Source organism: Corythoichthys intestinalis, chromosome 4 (genome assembly GCF_030265065.1).
Source record: "Corythoichthys intestinalis isolate RoL2023-P3 chromosome 4, ASM3026506v1, whole genome shotgun sequence".
Classification (NCBI taxonomy): domain Eukaryota; kingdom Metazoa; phylum Chordata; class Actinopteri; order Syngnathiformes; family Syngnathidae; genus Corythoichthys; species Corythoichthys intestinalis.
The window spans coordinates 14559734-14579939 of NC_080398.1; the positions used below are offsets into that span (position 1 = coordinate 14559734).

The following is a 20206-nucleotide window of genomic DNA, read 5'->3' on the forward strand; positions in this document are numbered from 1 at the left end:
GCTTTGACAATTTTTCCTCTGTCATTTTACTTTTTGTTCAAAATTGTTTTTTTTTATTTTTATTTTAGTGTTTCACACTTCTTTTGTCTTAGTTATAAAATATGTTTAAACTGAACTAGACTAAAGGTGTGAACACAGGACTGCATTAACAGTCTTGGGCGCTTGAAGGGTTGAAAATCAAATCTGGAATTGTTGGGCACATGGTAACATACATTACCTAACGGCTAAAGAATGCAGCTTTTGACACACACAGAAAGCCTATGATTGGAGAATGAAATCTTTCAAACATGTATGGCTCAGCTAAAATCGAAGAGGAATCCTCGGCCTCCTGTCATGAGGCTACTCACTTGGCTTGGTCTCCTGCAGCCTTGTCATATCATGTACCACAGATGGTGACCTCACTCCCATTACTCACTCCAACCCCACAGCCTGACACCACTTTGACGGGTAGTAATGACATGACTGTGAGGTGGTTTGCTGGCAAAACATATCAGGCCTCAGAGAAGGGACAATGGGAAGTGGAAGTAAGAATGTGACATTCTCACTCTTCTTCCCCCTCTGATGACCTTCAGCTCCACGTTATTTATATCAAGCAAAATAGAATTTGAAAAGGAGAAGCAGAAGAGATGACTAAACTTTCTTTGGCGTGTTTGTTTGCAAGCTCACATTCAGTTACTTTATTTTACTTTATAAACTACAGGTAATCCCCAGGAACGACGTACCCAATTTACGTGATTTCTACTTTACAATGCATGTCGTGTCCGCTGTTTTTTTCTCCAGTTATTTATTTATTCATTTATTTTTAGTCACGTAACAGTGTCTCATCCGCCAACTCTCAGCATTGATGGTAAGTACAGTATATTATTTGTCATTTAATTTAGTTATTTATTAGATCTAATTAATCTAAATGGTTGATACTGTATCTACAGTAATGACTATGCATAGCTGGTACAGTGTATCACAAAACTGAGTGAGGGGTAGGTACTCAATTTGCTTTTGCATTACTGCATATATTTAAGTTAACCTTCAATGGGACAACATTGAAAAAATGACACTTTGACACAATGAAAAGTAGTCTGTGTGCAGGTTATATAATAGAGTTAATTAATTTTCCCTTCAAAATAACTCAAAATATTACCATTATAATCTAAACCCCTGACAACAAAAGTGAGTGCACCCCTTAGAAACTACGTACATCCCTAAATGTCCAAATTGAGTACTGCTCGTCATTTTCCCTTCAAAATGTCATGTAACTCGTTACAGGAGTGCTGTCAGCGTTGCTGCAGATATTGAAGAGGTGGGGGGTCGGCCTGTTAGTGCTCAAACCATACGCAGCACTCTACATCAAATTGGAGTGCATGGCTGTCACCCTAGGAGGAAGCCTCTTCTGAAGACAGTACACAAGAAAGCCCGCCCGTCTCATCAGACCATAGGACATGATTCCAGTTATCCATGTGGTTTCTTGACATGTCTTCAGCAAACTGTTTGCAAGCTTTCTTGTGTACCGTCTTCAGAAGAGGCTTCCTCCTGGGGTGACAGCCATGCACATCAATTTGATGTAGAGTGTGGCGTATGGTCTGAGCACTAACAGGCTTACCTCCCACCTCTTAAATCTGCAGCAATGCTGACAGCACTCCTGTAACGAGTTACATGACATTTTGGAGGGGAAATGACAAGCAGTGCTCAATTTGGACATTTAGGGATGTACGTAGTTTCTAAGGGGTGTACTCACTTTTGTTGCCAGGGGTTTAGATATTAATGGGGTTTGTTTTTGTTAGTTTGAGGGGAAAATAAATTAACTCTATTATATAAGCTGCAAACAGACTATTTTTCATTGTGTCAAAGTGTCATTTTGTTAGTGTTGTCCCATGAAAAGATATACTTAAATATCTGCAGAAACGTGAGGGGTGTACTCACTTTTGTGATACACTGTATTTCATTATTCTACAGTATATGTGCGTTCCACTTTCTTTTGTTGCACTCGGCCTTATTTGAAGTCCCGCCAGCGCTACATTCTGTTTGTTTTGAGCGTTGCTTTCACTTTAGGAAGCGGGGGTGAGCGCCAGTTAACATTTCAAGAAGACAGAGAAATGGTTAACGGGCAGGGCTCATCGATGCCCTCCCCTGTTAGCTAGTTATTGGCCCTCTAGTTTATTGAGCAGCGTTTGTTTTCACCGCTGGATTGGTGTCACTAATAACTTCTGTTTTCCTTGTTGAATTGCCCAAGTTTCAAACCTTATTTCCCTCGGTTATAGACTTCATCACTATTGACGGGACATGGGGCGCGGGGCCGATTAATAGGGGGCCTGCATTGTTGGCGAGGCTGTCAAAGCTGACCGAGTGGAATCGCAGACAAAAAGCTTTTTCCGTTGAATAAATGCTTAAATCCCCGAATTAGTAAAACATTAAATTCTTTGTTAAAAGAGCAAAAAAAAACTGGGTAGTTAGCATTTATTTTATGTAAATATGTTGAAGAATGATGCTAGTCTATTAGTCAATGTAGCGGCCGCCATTTGTAAACCGAGCTTTTCCGGTGCAAATTCTTGTAAATAAATGCATAAACCCCCGAATTCTTTATAGATAAGACCATAAAACGATTCTTTGTTAAAAGACAAAAAAAAAACCAAAAAAAAAACAACAACAAAAAAAAACAGGCAGTTACGTGTCTATTTTATGTAAATATGTCGAAGAATGACGCCAATGCCATAGCAGTTCCCATTCTCCCATTGATTTTTTTTCACAACGTGTCAAAATGGTATGGTACAAAAAATATAATTACCTTGAATCCTCGAACAAATCACTCCTGAGACAATTCTTCCTGTTTGTATGCGGTACAGCTTTCGTACTTTTTAAATCTGGCGTGTTAAAATCCTGCGTGTTTTTATTCGGCGACCGACTTGGAATAACTGGAGTTCAGGGCTAATTAGGGGTACTCAAAGGGTTAATTCCGATTTACACGGAAGTTCGGGTTACGTCGCCAGCATAGGAACGGAACTCATTCGTCACCCGGGGACTACCTGTATAGTCACTTAATTGATTCTCCGACAAGCTTTTTAGACATTCATTAGGCTTTGCTTGAAGAGCTACTGGTATTTCTGTTTCATACAAAAATGAACCATCCCAATTACGTGGTAGCTGACCCTGAACTTGCGTTCTTCCACTAGTGAGCAAAACAAAGTATATGGGTAAAGTGGTCGTGGTTACTATGATGGTTACTCGTTAGCAGATGACATTGATTTTCTCCTGCCGATTTTGTATATCAGATTTGTTTTGTCCATCCATCTGTTTTCTATGATGTATGCTGTTCGTGGTAGACCATGGACCTGGACCCTGGTCAATCAAAGAGCGCAGATACTTAACTGCTAGCAGTCACAGTTATATTCAGTGTTTAGACCATTTAGTGTTTCTCATTTGATACCATTCATTATTAGAAAAAGAGTCCCTTCAGTCCCAGACATATTAGGGGATTTTGACTGGTCTTTCAAGGCTCACAAAATACTAGTATTAGTTGATTATTATCCGTACACCAATCTTACCAATTTAAAGAATACACTAAAATCTTGTCCACCTTTTTCCATTGTTTAATTAAACATTGGCGTAATGGATAAGAGTGAAGTTTTCGAATTTTAGTGTGCTTCTTCAAGAAAGTGCGTGTGTGTGGGGGGAGACATTTTATGAAAATGAAACAACAACCAGAGCAGTGACTTTGATACTAATTTTGTTTGCTTTTGTGACACACCTAACATCGGAACAATAGTTTCATTTAAAAAAGGAGTTTAAACAACAGTGAAATCTCGGTGGGCTTTTGCTGGCAAAGTAATTACATACAAATTTAGCTATACAAACATACACGAGTGATGTAATTTCCCAGAATGCACATCAGTCCTGTTATTTTTAATCTTTACCTGTTGTTCCCAATGTGACAGTGAGGTCTCTTAACTGTCAGATACTGCTTATATCTGTCAAATTTATACATATACATAATCTGTTCGAATGCAAAATTTTTGAACCTGTGTTGGGGAAAGCCATTATGTTTTAATCCATATCCTGTGTGCAAAGCAGGAAATGACACCAGTTAAAAAATGTTGTTAAAAACAAACAAAGTGTAGTTTGCTGCCCTTTGTTGGCCCTGTTGGCTCATTTACTGATCTAATAGCTTGCTACTCACAGTGCAGTCCAGAAACTCATGCACTCAATGCACTAATTCCTGCAAGATTTAAAAAAATAAATAAATTAAAAAAAGGGGGAAAAAAAGAAAGAAATACATCCTAAAACATGAACAGTAGTGTTTTAAAGAACTTTAAAAAGTGGTCTTGGTATTAATCGAATTAACATCCAGAACAGATTCTTGAAAAATGGAAAATAAACTGGAGTATCTAGAGAACACTTAGTGCCAGTGATCCAGTTGTACAAATAATGTGCACAGGAAGCCATGTGGGTTTGTATTTGAGCTGTTTAACTTATGTTCCTATCAGCTCTCGGTCCAGGTGTCCAGCATTTTCAGATTCTGGTTTTGCTGTCCTGTGGGCATATGGTGGTATTTCCATTTTTCTATGGGCAGTTGTATCTGTAGCCACGTTTACATGCTGACTTTTATTCATACCGATTCAAATCATTCCGAATGGAAATTTCACATCAGCTGTTTAAATGTCACTTCATCTATTCCGATCCAGCGTTTACATGTGACTGCCTTTATTCCGAAAGGACGTTTGACAACTGCCGTCTGACATGCGCAGATTAATCAAAACAAAGCGTCACGTTGCAAAACATGGAGATCGATCGTCAGATCAGCTGCTATTTTAACTTTTCGAGTGGAAACAAAACTTCAGAATGATATGCCGTTCATTTAAAAAGTTGTGTGGGTGCGCTGTGCGTGTGCTTGGAAGCCATGTTGCAAGTGACCTTACTTACGTCACCGAGTGACGTCACCACGTCAGTACGGAGCATGCGCAGAAAGAACGCAACCAGACACCATTCCGCTTCCCTGTTTACATGATATAATTTTACTTCTAATCGGTTTGGGAAAAGGAATATTCCACCCCTGTGAATCGGAATGAAATTCCATTCGGTTTGGGCCTGTTCATTCCGAATGAGGTGTTTATATGGAACACATTTATTCGGTTTGAACAAATATTCCGATTGTAATTGGAATATTTGGCTCCATGTAAACGTAGCAAGTGTCTTATGATCACTCGCTAGTATTGGGGGCTGAATTATGCTTCTGCATTGCCGTGATGGCAGAGCGCTGGTGTAGACCCTACGTCGTCATTGAGCGTTCGAAGCTTTGCGTCAAGGGAACGCGCTGCTCTGTAATTTACCGCCAAGCCACTAGAGGGGTGTGGCTTTGTCATTGTTCGGTTTTGGGGAACTCTTGTCGAATTCATTTAGTTTTCCTCTGGTCAGACACAGCAATGGCAAAGGAGATTGAACGTGTGCATTTTCAGCTGCAGCTAATCAATGGTGAACAAAAAATATTGTTAACACGTTACAATAAGGGGTCCCTTAATTAACATTAGTTAATGCATTTTTAGACAATAACTCATGTTTAAGTAACATGACAATAATTCATTCAATCCCATATGCATTTTTAGACAATAACTCATGTTTAAGTAACATGACAATAATTCATTTAATCCCTTATCTAACATTTATTAATATATTATTTAACATGAGTTAATGCATTAGCTAATGCATTTTAAGACAATAACTAATGTTTAAGTAACATTACAATAATTAATATAATTGCTTAGCTAACATTTATTAATATATTAATTAACATGAGGTAATGAATTAGTTAATGCATTAGTAAGCATAACCGGACAGTAACTAATAGTTTGGTAAAATTAAAAATATTTATAGGCCTATATAGGGTTAGGGTTTGTTGACTTAAACATTTATAATTTCTTAATTAAGGGACACATGTGCTACACTTTACAATAAGGGTCCAGAAAACATTCAGCAATGATTAATTAATGTTAAGTAATAAATATATAATATATATAATACATTACTTAACATTAATTCACATATACATTAGTGCATTAATAAATAGTTATTAATGTATACTGGTACTAGTAGTACTACTAGTAAGTGCTTATGTTATTTTAAAATGAGAAACATTGCTCTAAGTCCTTGGGTGCTGCTAACCTAACCTTAAGTATGGTATTATTTCATGTTAACGTACCTCATAAGTATTACTTAACCTTAATTAACCATGATGATTGTTTTTTGGACCGTTATTGTAAAGTGTAGCACATGTCCCTTAACTAAGAAATTATAAATGCTTAAGTGTCCCCCCCAGAGGTTGCGCTAGACTTTTTCGTTGTCTGTCATTTTGACTGACAGGGTCATAAAAATCCAGTCATAATCTATTTTTACCCGTCACTTGAATTTTTAAAATGATGATAATGACATTGTGGTGACCCTTTGTTTGGCATAATTCACCTTCCGTACTTGTGTGTCCATTTGGCCGAGCGCGTTAGCGGCTACGACACAGTCACGTGACAGAGACACTTAAGAGCCGTGCACGTTCCGGCTTGAATAGAGAGTTCACACTGAGAGCAGCAGAGCTACAGCGGCTGGACACAGAAAATTCGAGCTAACAAGACTCTTAACATTGCATACCGTTTCAACATATTCAATAGTATTTAGTTTTAATTCATTTTAAATTAATATTCTGTCCGGACAAGCTTAACAGAGAATCCACACCGTGTCATCACACATCAAGCAGATGAATATGTAACTTTTTCTCCGCAGTGACAAAAACAGCTGACTGTGGCCCCAGTAGCTAGGCTACGTATGGAACAATGAAATGAACAGTTCACCTGCTGTGGCCTGAACGTAGTTTCACACCTTCCTCCTGGTGCACATGGACTTGAATTGCGTGCCCGCTTGTGCAGTCCCTGTTTTTTCACCTCTTTTATCAACACCATCGTCGTTTTGGGGCTTTTTGAAGAAACTTTGGACACTCAGTTGCCTTGACATTTTTCAGAGTAAGGCCAACGACGTCATGCATCAAGAGAGACAATAGCTAATTAATATGCTCACTCGCCACCCTGTGGTCTGGGGTGTGAATTGCAACCTGTCAAAATGACGGATGGACTTCAGTTTTTTCCGTCACCGTTTTAAAAAATCGGTCGACGACGGAAAATATTCGGTTAACGCGACCCCTGGTCCCCCCCAACCTTTATTAACCATTACTGAATGCTTTTTGGACCCTTATTGTAAAGTGTAGCACATGTGTCCCTTAACTTAGAAATCATAAATGCTAACAAACCCTAACCCTATATAGGCCTATATATATTTTAAATTTTACCAAACCATTAGTTACTGTCTGGTTATGCATTAACTAATGCATTACCTAATGCATTAACTAATGCATTAGCTAATGCATTAACTCATGTTAATGAATATATGAATAAATGTTCGATAAGCAATTATATAAATTATTGTAATGTTACTTAAACATTAGGTATTGTCTAAAAATGCATTAACTAATGTTAATTAGGGGACCCTTATTGTAAAGTGTTACCCAAATGTTGTTAATACAAATGTTGAAGCGTAGGCGACATACAAGACGTTTGCGAATGCTTGAGAACTTCAATGTTGTTGTGCTGAACCGGAAACAATGCTCTGAGCGGACCAATCACAGTCCATTGACGTTCACGTCACAAAGCGTTGACGTGACTTGTACTCATAATTTTTGGAGGCGCACGTCAGGCTACCACAAAGTCGTAAATCGGGTCTGTGTTGACGGTGTAGGTACTCTGTTGATATACAGTATGTTCCTGTCTGTCTGATAGATAGAATTCCAATTGTGACATTTTATAATAAACTGATAGTCGTTGTGTGTGTGATTTGTAGTTTTGCTGTAGGAAGATTACGAAAACATGACCAAAAAAAAAAAAAATTATTAATAGACAGTAGGCTGGTTGCTTTTGTGATATGCAACCATCTGCTAAATACGTGACGCCATATTTGCCCCTTATTGAAATACCACTGTCTGTGGATGAAATTTGCTCTTTTATTTAGTTCTGTTATTGATGCCTCAAAGACGAGGAGCTGAAGGCAAAGGAAGCCTTAAAGGAAAGCATCAGAGTAGAAATGGGGTGCTCTACTGATGTATAAATCCTGTTAAGAGAGGACCCTCAAAAGACATGGGGTGCCTCTGCTGGAATGACAGATTAGTCACAGCCACACATCTAACTGTGATCTTTTCTTGTGCTTTGTCCTCATTCCTTTTGCGCTCCCTTCCTTTCCTTACACCGTTGCTCATGTAATTGTTCAGCAGCTTAGATGTGTGAGTAACTGACCGTTGGGCTTGAAATTAATCCCCAGTTGGCAATCTCAACTGACAGTAAGGAGAGTCTCTCCTTTCCTCATGAAACGGATGAAGGAACCTAATTTTTCTGTGGCAAAGGTTGTTTTATTGTGTTCACACCTGTCACGTTCCGTTCTGCTTAATGTTTGCAAGCGTCTGAATGCTTTGTTAATCGGTGTGGCTAATCTGCTATTTCAACGCAGTCTTGACCTGCTCACATCCTCGAGTCTCACGGGACCTATTTAATTCTCTGTGGGCTATATAGCCTTGTGAGGACTCTGTTTGTGTGTAACTAATTACCATAATTTCCCAAATATAAGGCGCACCCCAAATTTACTTGTAAAATCTAGGGAAAATTATTGGACCCGTGTATAACGCGCACCCTAATTTTAGCACCAATAAATAGAAGAATACAAGAAAACAGAGCTCGTGTACAGATACAGAAATGTCATTTTACTGATTAGTGAAACAGCACAAGCATAGCACATTGGTAGTTTAAAACATTACCGTAAACTGACAATATGTACGGTAAGTCGGTAATAATATGATCTGACAACTTCTCCAACTTACCAGAATCTAGGAGAAAACAAAACGGATGCGACTTTTCTTTTAAAGGCTGCTGTATAACTTGCTCGTTTCATCATGATGAATAAATGTTTCTTCCATGGATTGATACGGTAAAATAAAAGTGGTGATTTAGGTCGGAAATCAGAAGAGCGCATCGCTGTTGACTAGACAGACTGTAACAATAGGAACTAGTGTTGTATCGGTCGCGAACGATTCGTTCTTTTTGAACGAATTGTTTGGGTGAATGAGACCGAACTAATCACCATCTGCACTGATTCGTTCTATAAAGTTGGGGCTTGTTCGCTGCGTGGGAGGGCGTTGAGCAAGCGGCGGCGTCTTCTGACATCGCACACGACCAATCAGACGCCAGTCCAATCACGGGCAGGGGAGGGAGCAGAAAAAGAATCAGGGCGTCTGTCACTCACTTCCACGTGTAGCCAATAAGCAGCCAGCGTGCAGGCAGGGGGGCAAGACTGAGTTATGTCACTTCCCGTTCAGTGACTCGGTCCTCCGGTTCCTGACCTAGCTTGCTGCTAACTTGACTTTCCAGTATTGCAGTGAACGAGTCAAAAAATGAAAGGAAATGACTTTGTCACATATTTGTTAATGTGGAGCCTATCAAATTCTGCTCAAACAGACAAAAACACCACACAAATCTAGCGAGCATTTGCCTGATACACCAGACTCACCGCTGTTCCAGCTATTGAGTCTGGCCACCATTCACGCGGATACAATTTCCAGGGCGGAGCAAGCCACAGCAAACAGACAGTGGAGTGAACCAATCAGCGACGAGCAGACGTGACGTTAGTAAAATGGCGAGGGCAGGACGAGGGACTTGCGCGCGGAAGTAAACATACGAAGAGAGCGGAGTTTATTCGACATGGCTAGCGCGAGACAGTCTGTTGTCAATGACTCGTGTCGATGTGTTTTTGGTATTTTAAAACTGATTTTACCGTGGATTGGAACATATTCTCGGCTCTCCCGTTCACCATCTGTGTTGTTGAAGAGACGACTTTCGATGCGCAAGAGTGACGTTGCTCGTGAAGAACACGTCACGCAAATAAACAAATCTGATTTGTCGATTGATTTTGTACCTGCTCGAAAGGCCGTTAATGGGATGGTTCCCAGACTATTTCTCTCAGTGTTTGAAAAATACAGGGAGAATAGTCTGGCAGAGCCAGGCAAGCGAGCATTGTTAAGTGTACTACTTTTCTCAACAGACTCGGGACTACCTATGACGACATACTATTAAATTTACAGTAGTTTAAAACACGGGTAGCTACGAGGCAAGCAAAAGTGAGTTGCGGGCGCGTGACGGCAGTGAAGGGGGCAGAGAACTGTCACTATATGGAGGCTTCATGGCAGCGATATTTGCCTCATATGTGTACAGAAAAAAAAGAATATTTAGTATGATCACCATAATACTGATTTGCAATGAAACTATATACATGCCAATTTTTTCCGACTGTTTTATTTTTTTTCGTGTCAGAGCGTGTCGGGTGTTGGTTGGTTTGACAAATTATGTCCATCTGTCCATCATGTGCTACTCAAGCGCCCAAAAACAATGCACGCGGACACGGGAGATGTCGCAATATGTCTACATTTTTCTTAACAGACTAATGAGAGTAGAAAGGCAATATCGTAAAGAGCAAACAATTATTTCTCATCAGCATTTGACGATCTGAGATGAGGGGACGACAGGGGAGCTGACCGGATTATTTTATTTGTTAATACCAGTGCAAAAATTCAATGCGATCATCTTGATACTGATTTGCAATTAAACTGTCAAATATCAAAATGCAGTATTGTTTTTATTTCAGAGCAGCACATTTGACAACTAGCTATTTACACTTTAGTTTTAACAATAGTGACCAAAAATAATAGTGATGAGCATAAAAACTAAAATACCACAGAGCGAGAGGTAAATATGGTGTGTTGGTCGTTCCATATTTAGAAATTAAACTTTCGATTTATTTTTATTTTTGTGACAACAAGCATGCCGCGTTGGCTGGTAGCAGCAGCATTGTATATGTGATCAAGATCATGCTAAAGAAAGTCCGTGCGCCCCCGACCCCAAACCCCCACTCCCCCCACAAAAGGAAAATGTTTAACCGTGTCCTAAATCGAAATGCAAGCACGAGCCATGACTTTGATCCCATTGAACTAGGACAGACGACGCAGAAGTTCTCTCTCGCTTTTGCAGCAGCAGGAGGGAGACGAGGCTGTCTGTGAAAGCAGAATGATATCGCCTGTCACTCATTTCTGAAACTACGACGAGTGGTCAATGAGGAGCCTGTGTGAAAGAGAGGGTGGGACCAAGCAATGTCACTTCCCGTTCAGTTATACTGCGAAGCGGTCTTTGGTGATTCGTTCGGCAACGTCACTTCCCGTTCACTAACCGAACGATTCATATGGGCGGGGAGGGAGATGAGGGGGGCAAACGATTCGTTGAACGATTTGTTTGAACGAATCTTTTTACTGAACGAACCGGAATGGATTCGTTTACTCAAGTGAACGACAGATCCCGTCACTAATAGGAACTATTGTTATTTGGATTTAAGTTTCCCGAGGGACAGATATAGTTGACGGACACAGAAAGTCTGTGTTGTGTTACGTTTGTTACGGTCCGAGTCGCGGAGCTGCAATAAACGTGGACTCAAATGAGTTCAACAAACTAAATCTTGTGCTTTACGAAGAGTGAAAAAAGCAGAATTTAACACAGACGAAATCATTCGACCATTCAGAGTGAAGTATTATGGTGTAGCGAGTTATAACAGAATTCACCGGCGGAACTTATGTTGGCATGTTGTATAGTTCCCGGGGGGAGGTATTTTGTTGAGGGAACAGCGGGAAAGATAGTTATATTCCGCGGGTTGCATGTGAGACAGACATTGCTACCGTATTTTGTTGCAGCCTAAATGTCAATAAAGCAACGCGGATTAGCTCAGTTGTTTGATACTCCGCCTCCTTCCCTAGCTCGCCACGACTGAAACAAAATGGTGACGTCAGGTACCGTAATGGTTGGCAACGGATCGCCGCTTACGTTTCTTCAACACAACATGGCCGTGTCAATAAAAAAAAATCGGTCTTTATATACAGTATATATAATATATTTTTGTCTCCATTCCTGTACCTGTTTATAATACGCACCATGATTTTACAAGTTGATTTTGGGGAAAAAAAGTGCAAGTTACATTCGGGAAATTACGGTAGTTTGATTACACCAGTGGTCTCCAAACTTTTCCACATAGGGCTGCAGTGGGTGCAGGATTTTGTTCCAACAAAACAAGATGACACCTTTGCACCAATCTGGTGTCTTACAATTGTAATTAGTTGATTGCAGTCAGGTGCTGCTTGTTATAGCTGAAACCTCATTGGTTAAATGGTCTGTGCTCGATCGGTTTGAACAAAAACCAAGACCCTTGAGAACTGGTTTGGAGACCCCGGGATTAGACAAACTATATTGCATTGAGTCCATTGCCTTTGCTATTATAATTTATTGTTTTTTGATGTTTTTAATTCCCTGACAGTGCCACCTTCCCCTATCGCGCCACCTCAGCTGCTGCGTGCTGGCTCCACTTACCTAATCATCCAGCTCAATACCAATTCCATCCTTGGAGATGGACCCATTATTAGGAAAGAGATTGAGTATCGTGCCAGCCAATCTCCATGGTCTGAAGTACATGGAGTCAACATGGTCACCTACAAGCTGTGGCACCTGGATCCGGACACAGAATACCACATCAGCGTGCTGTTGACCCGGCCCGGAGAAGGAGGCACGGGCCCTCCTGGACCTCCACTAGTGAGCAGGACTAAGTGTGCAGGTGAGCTCATTTAGCGTCTTAAAATGAGAAGTCATGCTGCGGTGATCTCTGAATAGAAGAGGGGGGCAACAATCACACGCACCCGCATTTTTCTAAAGCGGTTCACTTTCATCGTCAGTCAGTCAGCAGATATGGACAGGGATTTTGATTGTTCCTGACGGCAGCTACAGGTGATATACCGCATGCTCAAAGCACAACATCCACAAAAGTCTTTCATGCGTTTGTTAGTGACCCATTTACTTTTACTATGGCAGCAGTGTTACATATTTTGACTTTAATTTTATCATCTAACATACAGGTATTGTGTGTATGTGTAAAGATACAGTCTGAATAAGAGCATAACTCATTCACCTAACAAATATTGTTTATGGTATTGCTGTTACTCTGAATAATTACTATCTGGTAATTAGGACTGCTACGAAAAAAATGTTTAAAGAAGGCTAGTCATGACTCAGTTTTATAAAATGGTAGAACATAAAAAAAAACTTTGATGGGTCAAAATGAATTTGATCAGCTTGAGAAATCATAATCTCTCCCCATGCTCACGTTTTGCACTGCACCAAAATTGCCCTTGATTCAAAACTGAATTTGCTAGCTCAGAAATTGGTTTTAAAAAGCCTTTATTTGAACAATACATGCCAAATTTTAACTCAAGTATAATATTTTGCTATGTTTTAGGCTTTACATTATAATTGAAGGATTTTTGTTTGTGATATTCAGTCATTCTTAAGGATCATCAGTAAGATAGTGAACAGCAGCTCGATATCTACAAATTATAGGGTTATTTTGTGACGATCAGGTAAAATTCAATCAGAGTGAAAGTGATAGACAAGTTGGGACTCAGTCACTGTGACACACTTATCTCCTTAGAAAAGCTACATTTGCTATCACCAACATTCTCTTAACTCTGGAGCTGAAAGCACAGAATAGACTTTCTCCCAGCAGCATGGTCGGATCGATTTGTTGCTTATTTGCAAGATAAGAGCTGGCTGACTATATTAGCTAACCTAAAGCAGGCACTTTTGCTATCTACTGAAGGACGTAGAAATTTCATTTTTTTAAGTGAAATAAAATGAAGAGTAGAAGTGAATGTCAAGGAGAATAGTTAGCGTACACAAACCTTCACGCAATAACGACTTTTGGATTTACACAGCATTAAAATAGATATTAAACAAATTTAGAAATGCATTGAAAATTCCATACATTTTAGGCAGAAATGTGACTAAAAATGTAAACTAAAAATGTGTTAAATAAGAATAGAAAAAAAAATCTATTTTCTATCTTGCTTTTGTGCAAGGTTAAGAATGGTAACAGTCTGTATTGTGTTATCAAAAACTCCATAAAGGAACAAAAACAAACAAGCAGTTGAACAGCCACTGGCAAATACAGTACAGGTACCATAAAATGGCCCACAGACTGAAGTGCAATGTATACAGAAAAAATTTCGATGCACCTCAGCATACAGTAAAGCCATTTTCGTAAGACGCATGCTTTATGGGCTTTGCTTTTGTATCTTTAACTTACATAGCCTTCTGTCCATTATTCAAACAACACGCACTCATATTCAAAACGGATGGATGGATGGATGGATGGATGGATGGATGGATGGATGGATGGATGGCTGGATGGATGGATGGCTGGATGGATGGATGGATGGATGGATGGATGGATGGATGGATGGATGGATGGATGGATGGATGGGTTGTCAAAAGCGAAACTGGAGTTTGTAAACATTCACAAGCCAGAAAGCTTTAGGAAGAACAACTCCAAGACTGAAAATACAAAGTTCGTGCTTTTTCGTAAGGCACATCAACTCTGTTTATAGACAGGTCCGAAACTTTCATTGACACTTATTAACTCATTCACTCCCAGCCATTTTCACCGGAGCAAGGCCCTTCGCTCCCGGACGTTTTACTGGATTTTGACTGATTTTGCAAGGCCCACAAAAAATTCTGTTCTATTGCTATATAAACATGGAACCAACCAAAACAAAGATTAGACTCTCTTCTTTCAGCAGAAAAAAAGGAAGTTCATATCTTTTTCCATTCTGTAGAAATCAGCATTAGAAAATAGATTAGTTTGAGCAATTTTCCAATTTCTGATGAAAAAACTGAGAAATTGAGCTTTTTGTGAAAGCATAGATTTCAAACATAACTTTGACTTTGACACAGCTATTTTTTGCTTTAGTTACATCCCAAACATCTGAATAATGTTTTCCTTTTACAAAATAACATAAACAACAAGACAAATAGAGCTTTTGATAGCAAAGTAACAATTTATTTAACCATAACTAACTGAAAGATGACACTATTGTGGCCGCGACGGCCGATTAAACATTTCCCTCATCGTTGCCTGTCTCAAAAAGATGAATTTTTTTGAGTCTCTGCGGGCTCTGCTCGGGAAGCAGAATGGGCTCAACGGCATCTAGTGGTCCCGGTCGTTCTGCTCGGTCGTCCAGCGGCTGGCATCCATTCAGTCGTCTTCCACCAGCGCCTAGGCTTTGCAGCTTGGCCTCTCGTTGCCGTTGAATAGGGTTTCGGGTCTTACCAAATGCGCTACTGCCCTCCAGTGGCCAGTTTATTGCTTTGAAATTGATTCTCAGCTTTGTGCTTTGGACCTCAATTGAATCAGAAGCCAGAGATGTCTTTATTTTTGGGGGGGAGACAAAAAACAAAAAACGTATAGACGTATAAATACGTCTTTGGTACACTGAAACAATTAAAAATAGAACGTATTTATACGTTTTGGGAGCAAATGACTTAAATAGTTTGATTGCAGTGATTGTTTTGGGCTACAAAAACAGTATTAAGTTATGGGTGCAATCATTTTTGCCCATTTTTCTCTCATTAACAGAGGGGTACCAACAATTTTGTCCATGTGTGTAGTCGCATATGAAGTTTTGGACTTACCATTGTCAGTTATGTCTAGTACTATTCTACATCATAATGGTGCGCGTACTTCTATTAACCATTTTCCTGTCCAGGCTGGATGTATTCGGAATAATTGTGCATCACGTTGCTTTCCCCCAGTTGGTTATACTTCAAAATGAACATTTTGTTATGCTGGCAACATCTGTCCTCCCATGTCATCTGTCAATTTAGACACAAACCACCCAGGGAGAACAGCGGTGCACCGCCGTGCTTCAAGCTAGCATAGTGTGCCATGGTAATGTCAATGTACACACACAGATGAAGACAGTACAGCTGCCCGTATCTGTATGTCACAGACACACATTAAACGGATAGCTTTGTGTAGCCCAAAGGCAGTCGTCATGTCATTCATGGTCATCACTCTTTCTGTGCCCAACGGACTCTTCCTGCCACACGCCATCCCTCACAAATCTCCCTACTGTGCTTCAGTGGAGCCTCACCAGGCCCCCTCCCCAATGACATATTAAAGCCACCCTTCTGTCCCTACAGCCAAAAGCAACCCTCATTCATCAGGAAACATTAAATTCACAGCCCCCTCTAACCCCAACACCCATGCACATCCTCAACACATATAACATGCAACACAGTAAATAGTTATAGCAGCAAGAAAGTTAACAGCAGCCAAAAACTGGGTGGAGGACAAAGAGAAGGAGAGGAAGACTATGTGTGATACAATGTGTGGGTGAGTTTATTTGCTCTTTGTGACATTTAATGTGCACAGTGAAGGTGAGGAAGGTGAAGCAATAAAGGATTCATAGTTGCTGGTGTCAGTGTTTGTGAAAGTCATTAAACTCTTTTAATGATGCATTTACATTTCAATGACTGTGGCATTGGTTTGTTCAACCATGTGGGATAAGTACTAATATGGGGTTTGCTGCACACAGATAAAAACGGTAACTTGGATACACACCAGTGTAGTTTAGGTGAATTTGAACTTGGCAACTGTTTCTCCCGCCTTTTATTTTCATTTACTAGTTTGAATTAATATTTTGAACCTTTTAAAAATGGAAAATTATGCTTTCTCAGACTAGAGCAAAACAGCTCCATAGGGATCGGGAAGTTAGACATACAATGGAAATAACTAATAATAATAATAATAATAATAATAATAATACCGTATTGGCCCGAATATAAGACGGCCCTGATTATAAGACAACCCCCTCTTTTTCAAGACTCAAGTTTGAAAAAAGACTTTTTGAACACCAAATTAATTTTTATACAGAAAATACAGTAAATCTGAAACAAATGATTATAACAATATATTTGAGAGAAAAAGCATGTTATTTTGCCTCATTCAAATCTTAATATGTGAACATTTAAATATGTAAACTAAACTAAAGTGCAATCACATTCGTAAATGAATGGCTTCTGGTTTTTGAAATGTAAATACATAAATAAATCTATTGTGATAAAACAACAAAATTGCAATAACTGCATTAACCATCAAAGTGAAGTCTAACTGTAACTGTAGTCTTAAAGCAAATCTGAATAAGGAAAAACATTGCAATAAAATAATGCAAACTGGTTAAACTTGAGAGTAGCTGAGATCTTTCATGACAGAACATCACTCCAATGATATCTGGCGCCATCTGGCGTCGTGAATGGGTATAACGTCTAGACCGGGAAATAAAACGACCAACACTTTTTCAGTCTGATTTCAATGCAAAAAACACCGGCTTATATTCGGGCCAATACGGTAATAACCAAGTAGTACTATAAGGGAAATCATTATTGATTAATTGACCTTTGCTTTTGCTTTTGCAATGTATTTGGAATTAACATATAGTATAATGTTAACAAAATTCAACAAATATTAAATAGTGCAATTATCAAATATGTAGTTTCCACTGCTCAACATGGAAACTTTTTTTTTAACCAGATTAATCAACTGCTGCTTTTTAAAGCAACACTATGTAACTTATCAGTAACATTTGTGATATGTCGACTGACAATTAGTTGAATGACACCTCTTTTATATCTTGATGGGGTCTGTATCACTTTCACCGGCGCTAATTAACTTTAAGGCATGAACCCTGCCACACAAAAAAGCCTACAAATGTGCTGACTGCTTTACGGCATACGTCCCCCTTACCCCATTTATTATAAAGGCAGAAGTCGATGCGAATGCTTTCGCGCAAAATCTGTAAATATGGCAGAGCAACAAAAGAGACAAAACGTTTTGTCTGAGGAGGAAAAAAAGGATAAAAGTACACTCAAGAATAAACATTGGCCCGGCTTTCACTTGCTGGCTTGACACCCCCCCCCCCTCCCGCTGACAAGTTTGGGTAGGGACGGGGTTAGCCACACAAAGCCAAACGGTTGCTAACCGTCCTATGCTATTGTTTAGCTACAACTGGATTCATCACTCCATTACCTTTCAACCTTCACACAGCTGCTGGAAACAAATGTTGTTTAATCCATCCGCACGCGACCGGTAGATGAGGATTTTTACGACACTGCCCTCATCCGCTGGTCCTCATGGTAAATGTAGTCTTCCTTAAGGCAAAACACTACCGCTTTTGTCCATGGGCGTCGCTAAAATTGACCAAAACTGAAAAGTGTAGCTTCAAGACTTTAAGACTTTCATTTTGATAGGCATTTACAATTTTTGTTACGCTCATTGACGTTACAATGAGACATAACAATGCAGAACTCCTCCACTGGGTGCAACTCGCCCTATTGACCTTCCTGTAGACTGTAATCACCATGTCCTCAGAGCTCCGCTGTCGCAACCATCTGGTCTACACTACCTCTGCTAACTCCACAAAATGACACCCAATTCTCATTGCCCTCTTGCTGTTGGCCTGATTAAGTTTAAGCATGAGAAAATTGATGGTGGGGCTGCTGTGTTGAGCTGGTAATTATCTGAACATAAGGGATTTTTGGGCACTATTTTGGAAGAAGAGCACATTTTAGCAGCTCCAGTGGCCATGCCTTGCCACTGTGACTAATCTCCCTCTGCCATGCTGAGTCTTCCCCTCCCATCCAATCATGTTGGGTAGCTGGCTCCACTATACCAATACACTTCCTCGGGCGGGTACTGTAAAGCTAATCTCCGTGAATGTGAACATGGTCTCTACCTACTATCCAGGTATGCTTGATGAGCCATTTCTTTAATTATCAGCACAGTGCATGAGCACAGTCCGAAACCCCTCAAGTATACCAGAGGATAGGTGAGCATTTGTATTGCAGGTGGTCCCCGAAGTACTGTGCAGTAATGGGCCTCCACCTGCTACTGGGTCACTGAAAATGCCCTAGAAAGCTTCTCACTCAGTAAGGTCTTGGTCTGTTGGCTGAAGCCGGACTAAAATTAGGAACATTTCCAGTGCAAGGGAGGACTATGAGATTTGAAGGACATAAATGGACATAATTTTTTGTTGTGTCAATTATGTCATATACTAAATGTTGAGTATACAGTATTTATGATATGCATAACACTACAGCAAAAGACACACACCATAGCCATGGCCAGGGACAGAAAAGCAGGGACTCAGCAAGCCTATTTAATGTATTGTAGTCCCAGGCACAAATGCATTTATTTTTCATGGCTGCACAAAAAAGCCGCACATTTTCTTATTTCAAAGGAGGTGCCAGATTATAACAGCGATGAAAAAGGCTTTACTGGTTTGGTTGAGAACATGGAGGTGTGAGAGCCACTTTTCGAGTGTCCCAAAGCTGAGGAATCCTTAAGAAAGCGCATTTATGGAACAGCCTGTCCCAAAAACAATGAATGGGTTTCTGTGCGGCAAGCTACGTGCTGCTACCGCTCGTCTGAAAAGGCCTTTATGCCCGGCGTACACGAGGCACCATTTGCATTACACTTTCGGCACAGTGTGCCGATGGCTTCCGAGAGCTGATGGCGACATTGGCAGTGCTACGAAAAGAAAAAGAGTTTCTGAAACGTATTCACAGTGCAGCGCCATAGTTGGTATATGAAGAGCGCATGTGCAGCGAGTGCATAGGTGCAGCATTGTCGACAGATTCCCCCGAACTGGGTGGGTTATACTTATGGTGTGATTGTCCTGGAGACTGTGTATCTAATCTGGCAACCCTGTGGTGCAGCGTTCCGTTGGTTCCTGATCTCCATTATTATGCGTCAATGGCTCCTAGTGTGGTCCAGTTTTAAAATAGATACAATTATTTCTCTTGCTGCCCGATACTGGTCTGCGGCTCAGTGGTAGGGAACACCTGGGGTATAGGACTATTGTCTAGACACATATTCAACACATGCCAAAAAAACCATCAGCCCGCACTTCACAGCGACCATAGCCTATAAGCATACAGCAAAAGGGACTTTTCAAAAACCAAGAAATACGTATAATTCTTCAATGACCAAGACAGTAACATGAGCTTTACCCAAGCAAACATGATTTTACCTTACTTAAGATATGAGTAAAGACAAACAAGGTCTAAAAACAAGCACCAAACAAAGACCTGGCAAAACATCTCTAAGGAAGATACAATTCATTGCAAGAAGAGGTTCTCTGCACCACTATAATTAAAGATAATGTCGCTTATTTATTTGAACTCTATTATGTGTGATTAATAAGCCAAATCATCAAAAG

The 20206-nt window shown here is 40.0% G+C and overlaps 1 protein-coding gene across 4 annotated transcripts in view; it reads left to right on the forward strand.

The window, feature by feature from the left end:
- ptprub (protein tyrosine phosphatase receptor type Ub) overlaps positions 1 to 20206 on the forward strand; it is a 382270-nt gene that overhangs the window by 227758 nt on the left and 134306 nt on the right. For all 4 annotated transcript variants that reach the window (XM_057833549.1, XM_057833551.1, XM_057833550.1 and 1 more), the window contains exon 7: positions 12418 to 12711. In XM_057833549.1, coding sequence (XP_057689532.1) covers positions 12418 to 12711 — 294 coding nt within the window. The remainder of the gene's footprint in view (positions 1 to 12417; positions 12712 to 20206) is intronic.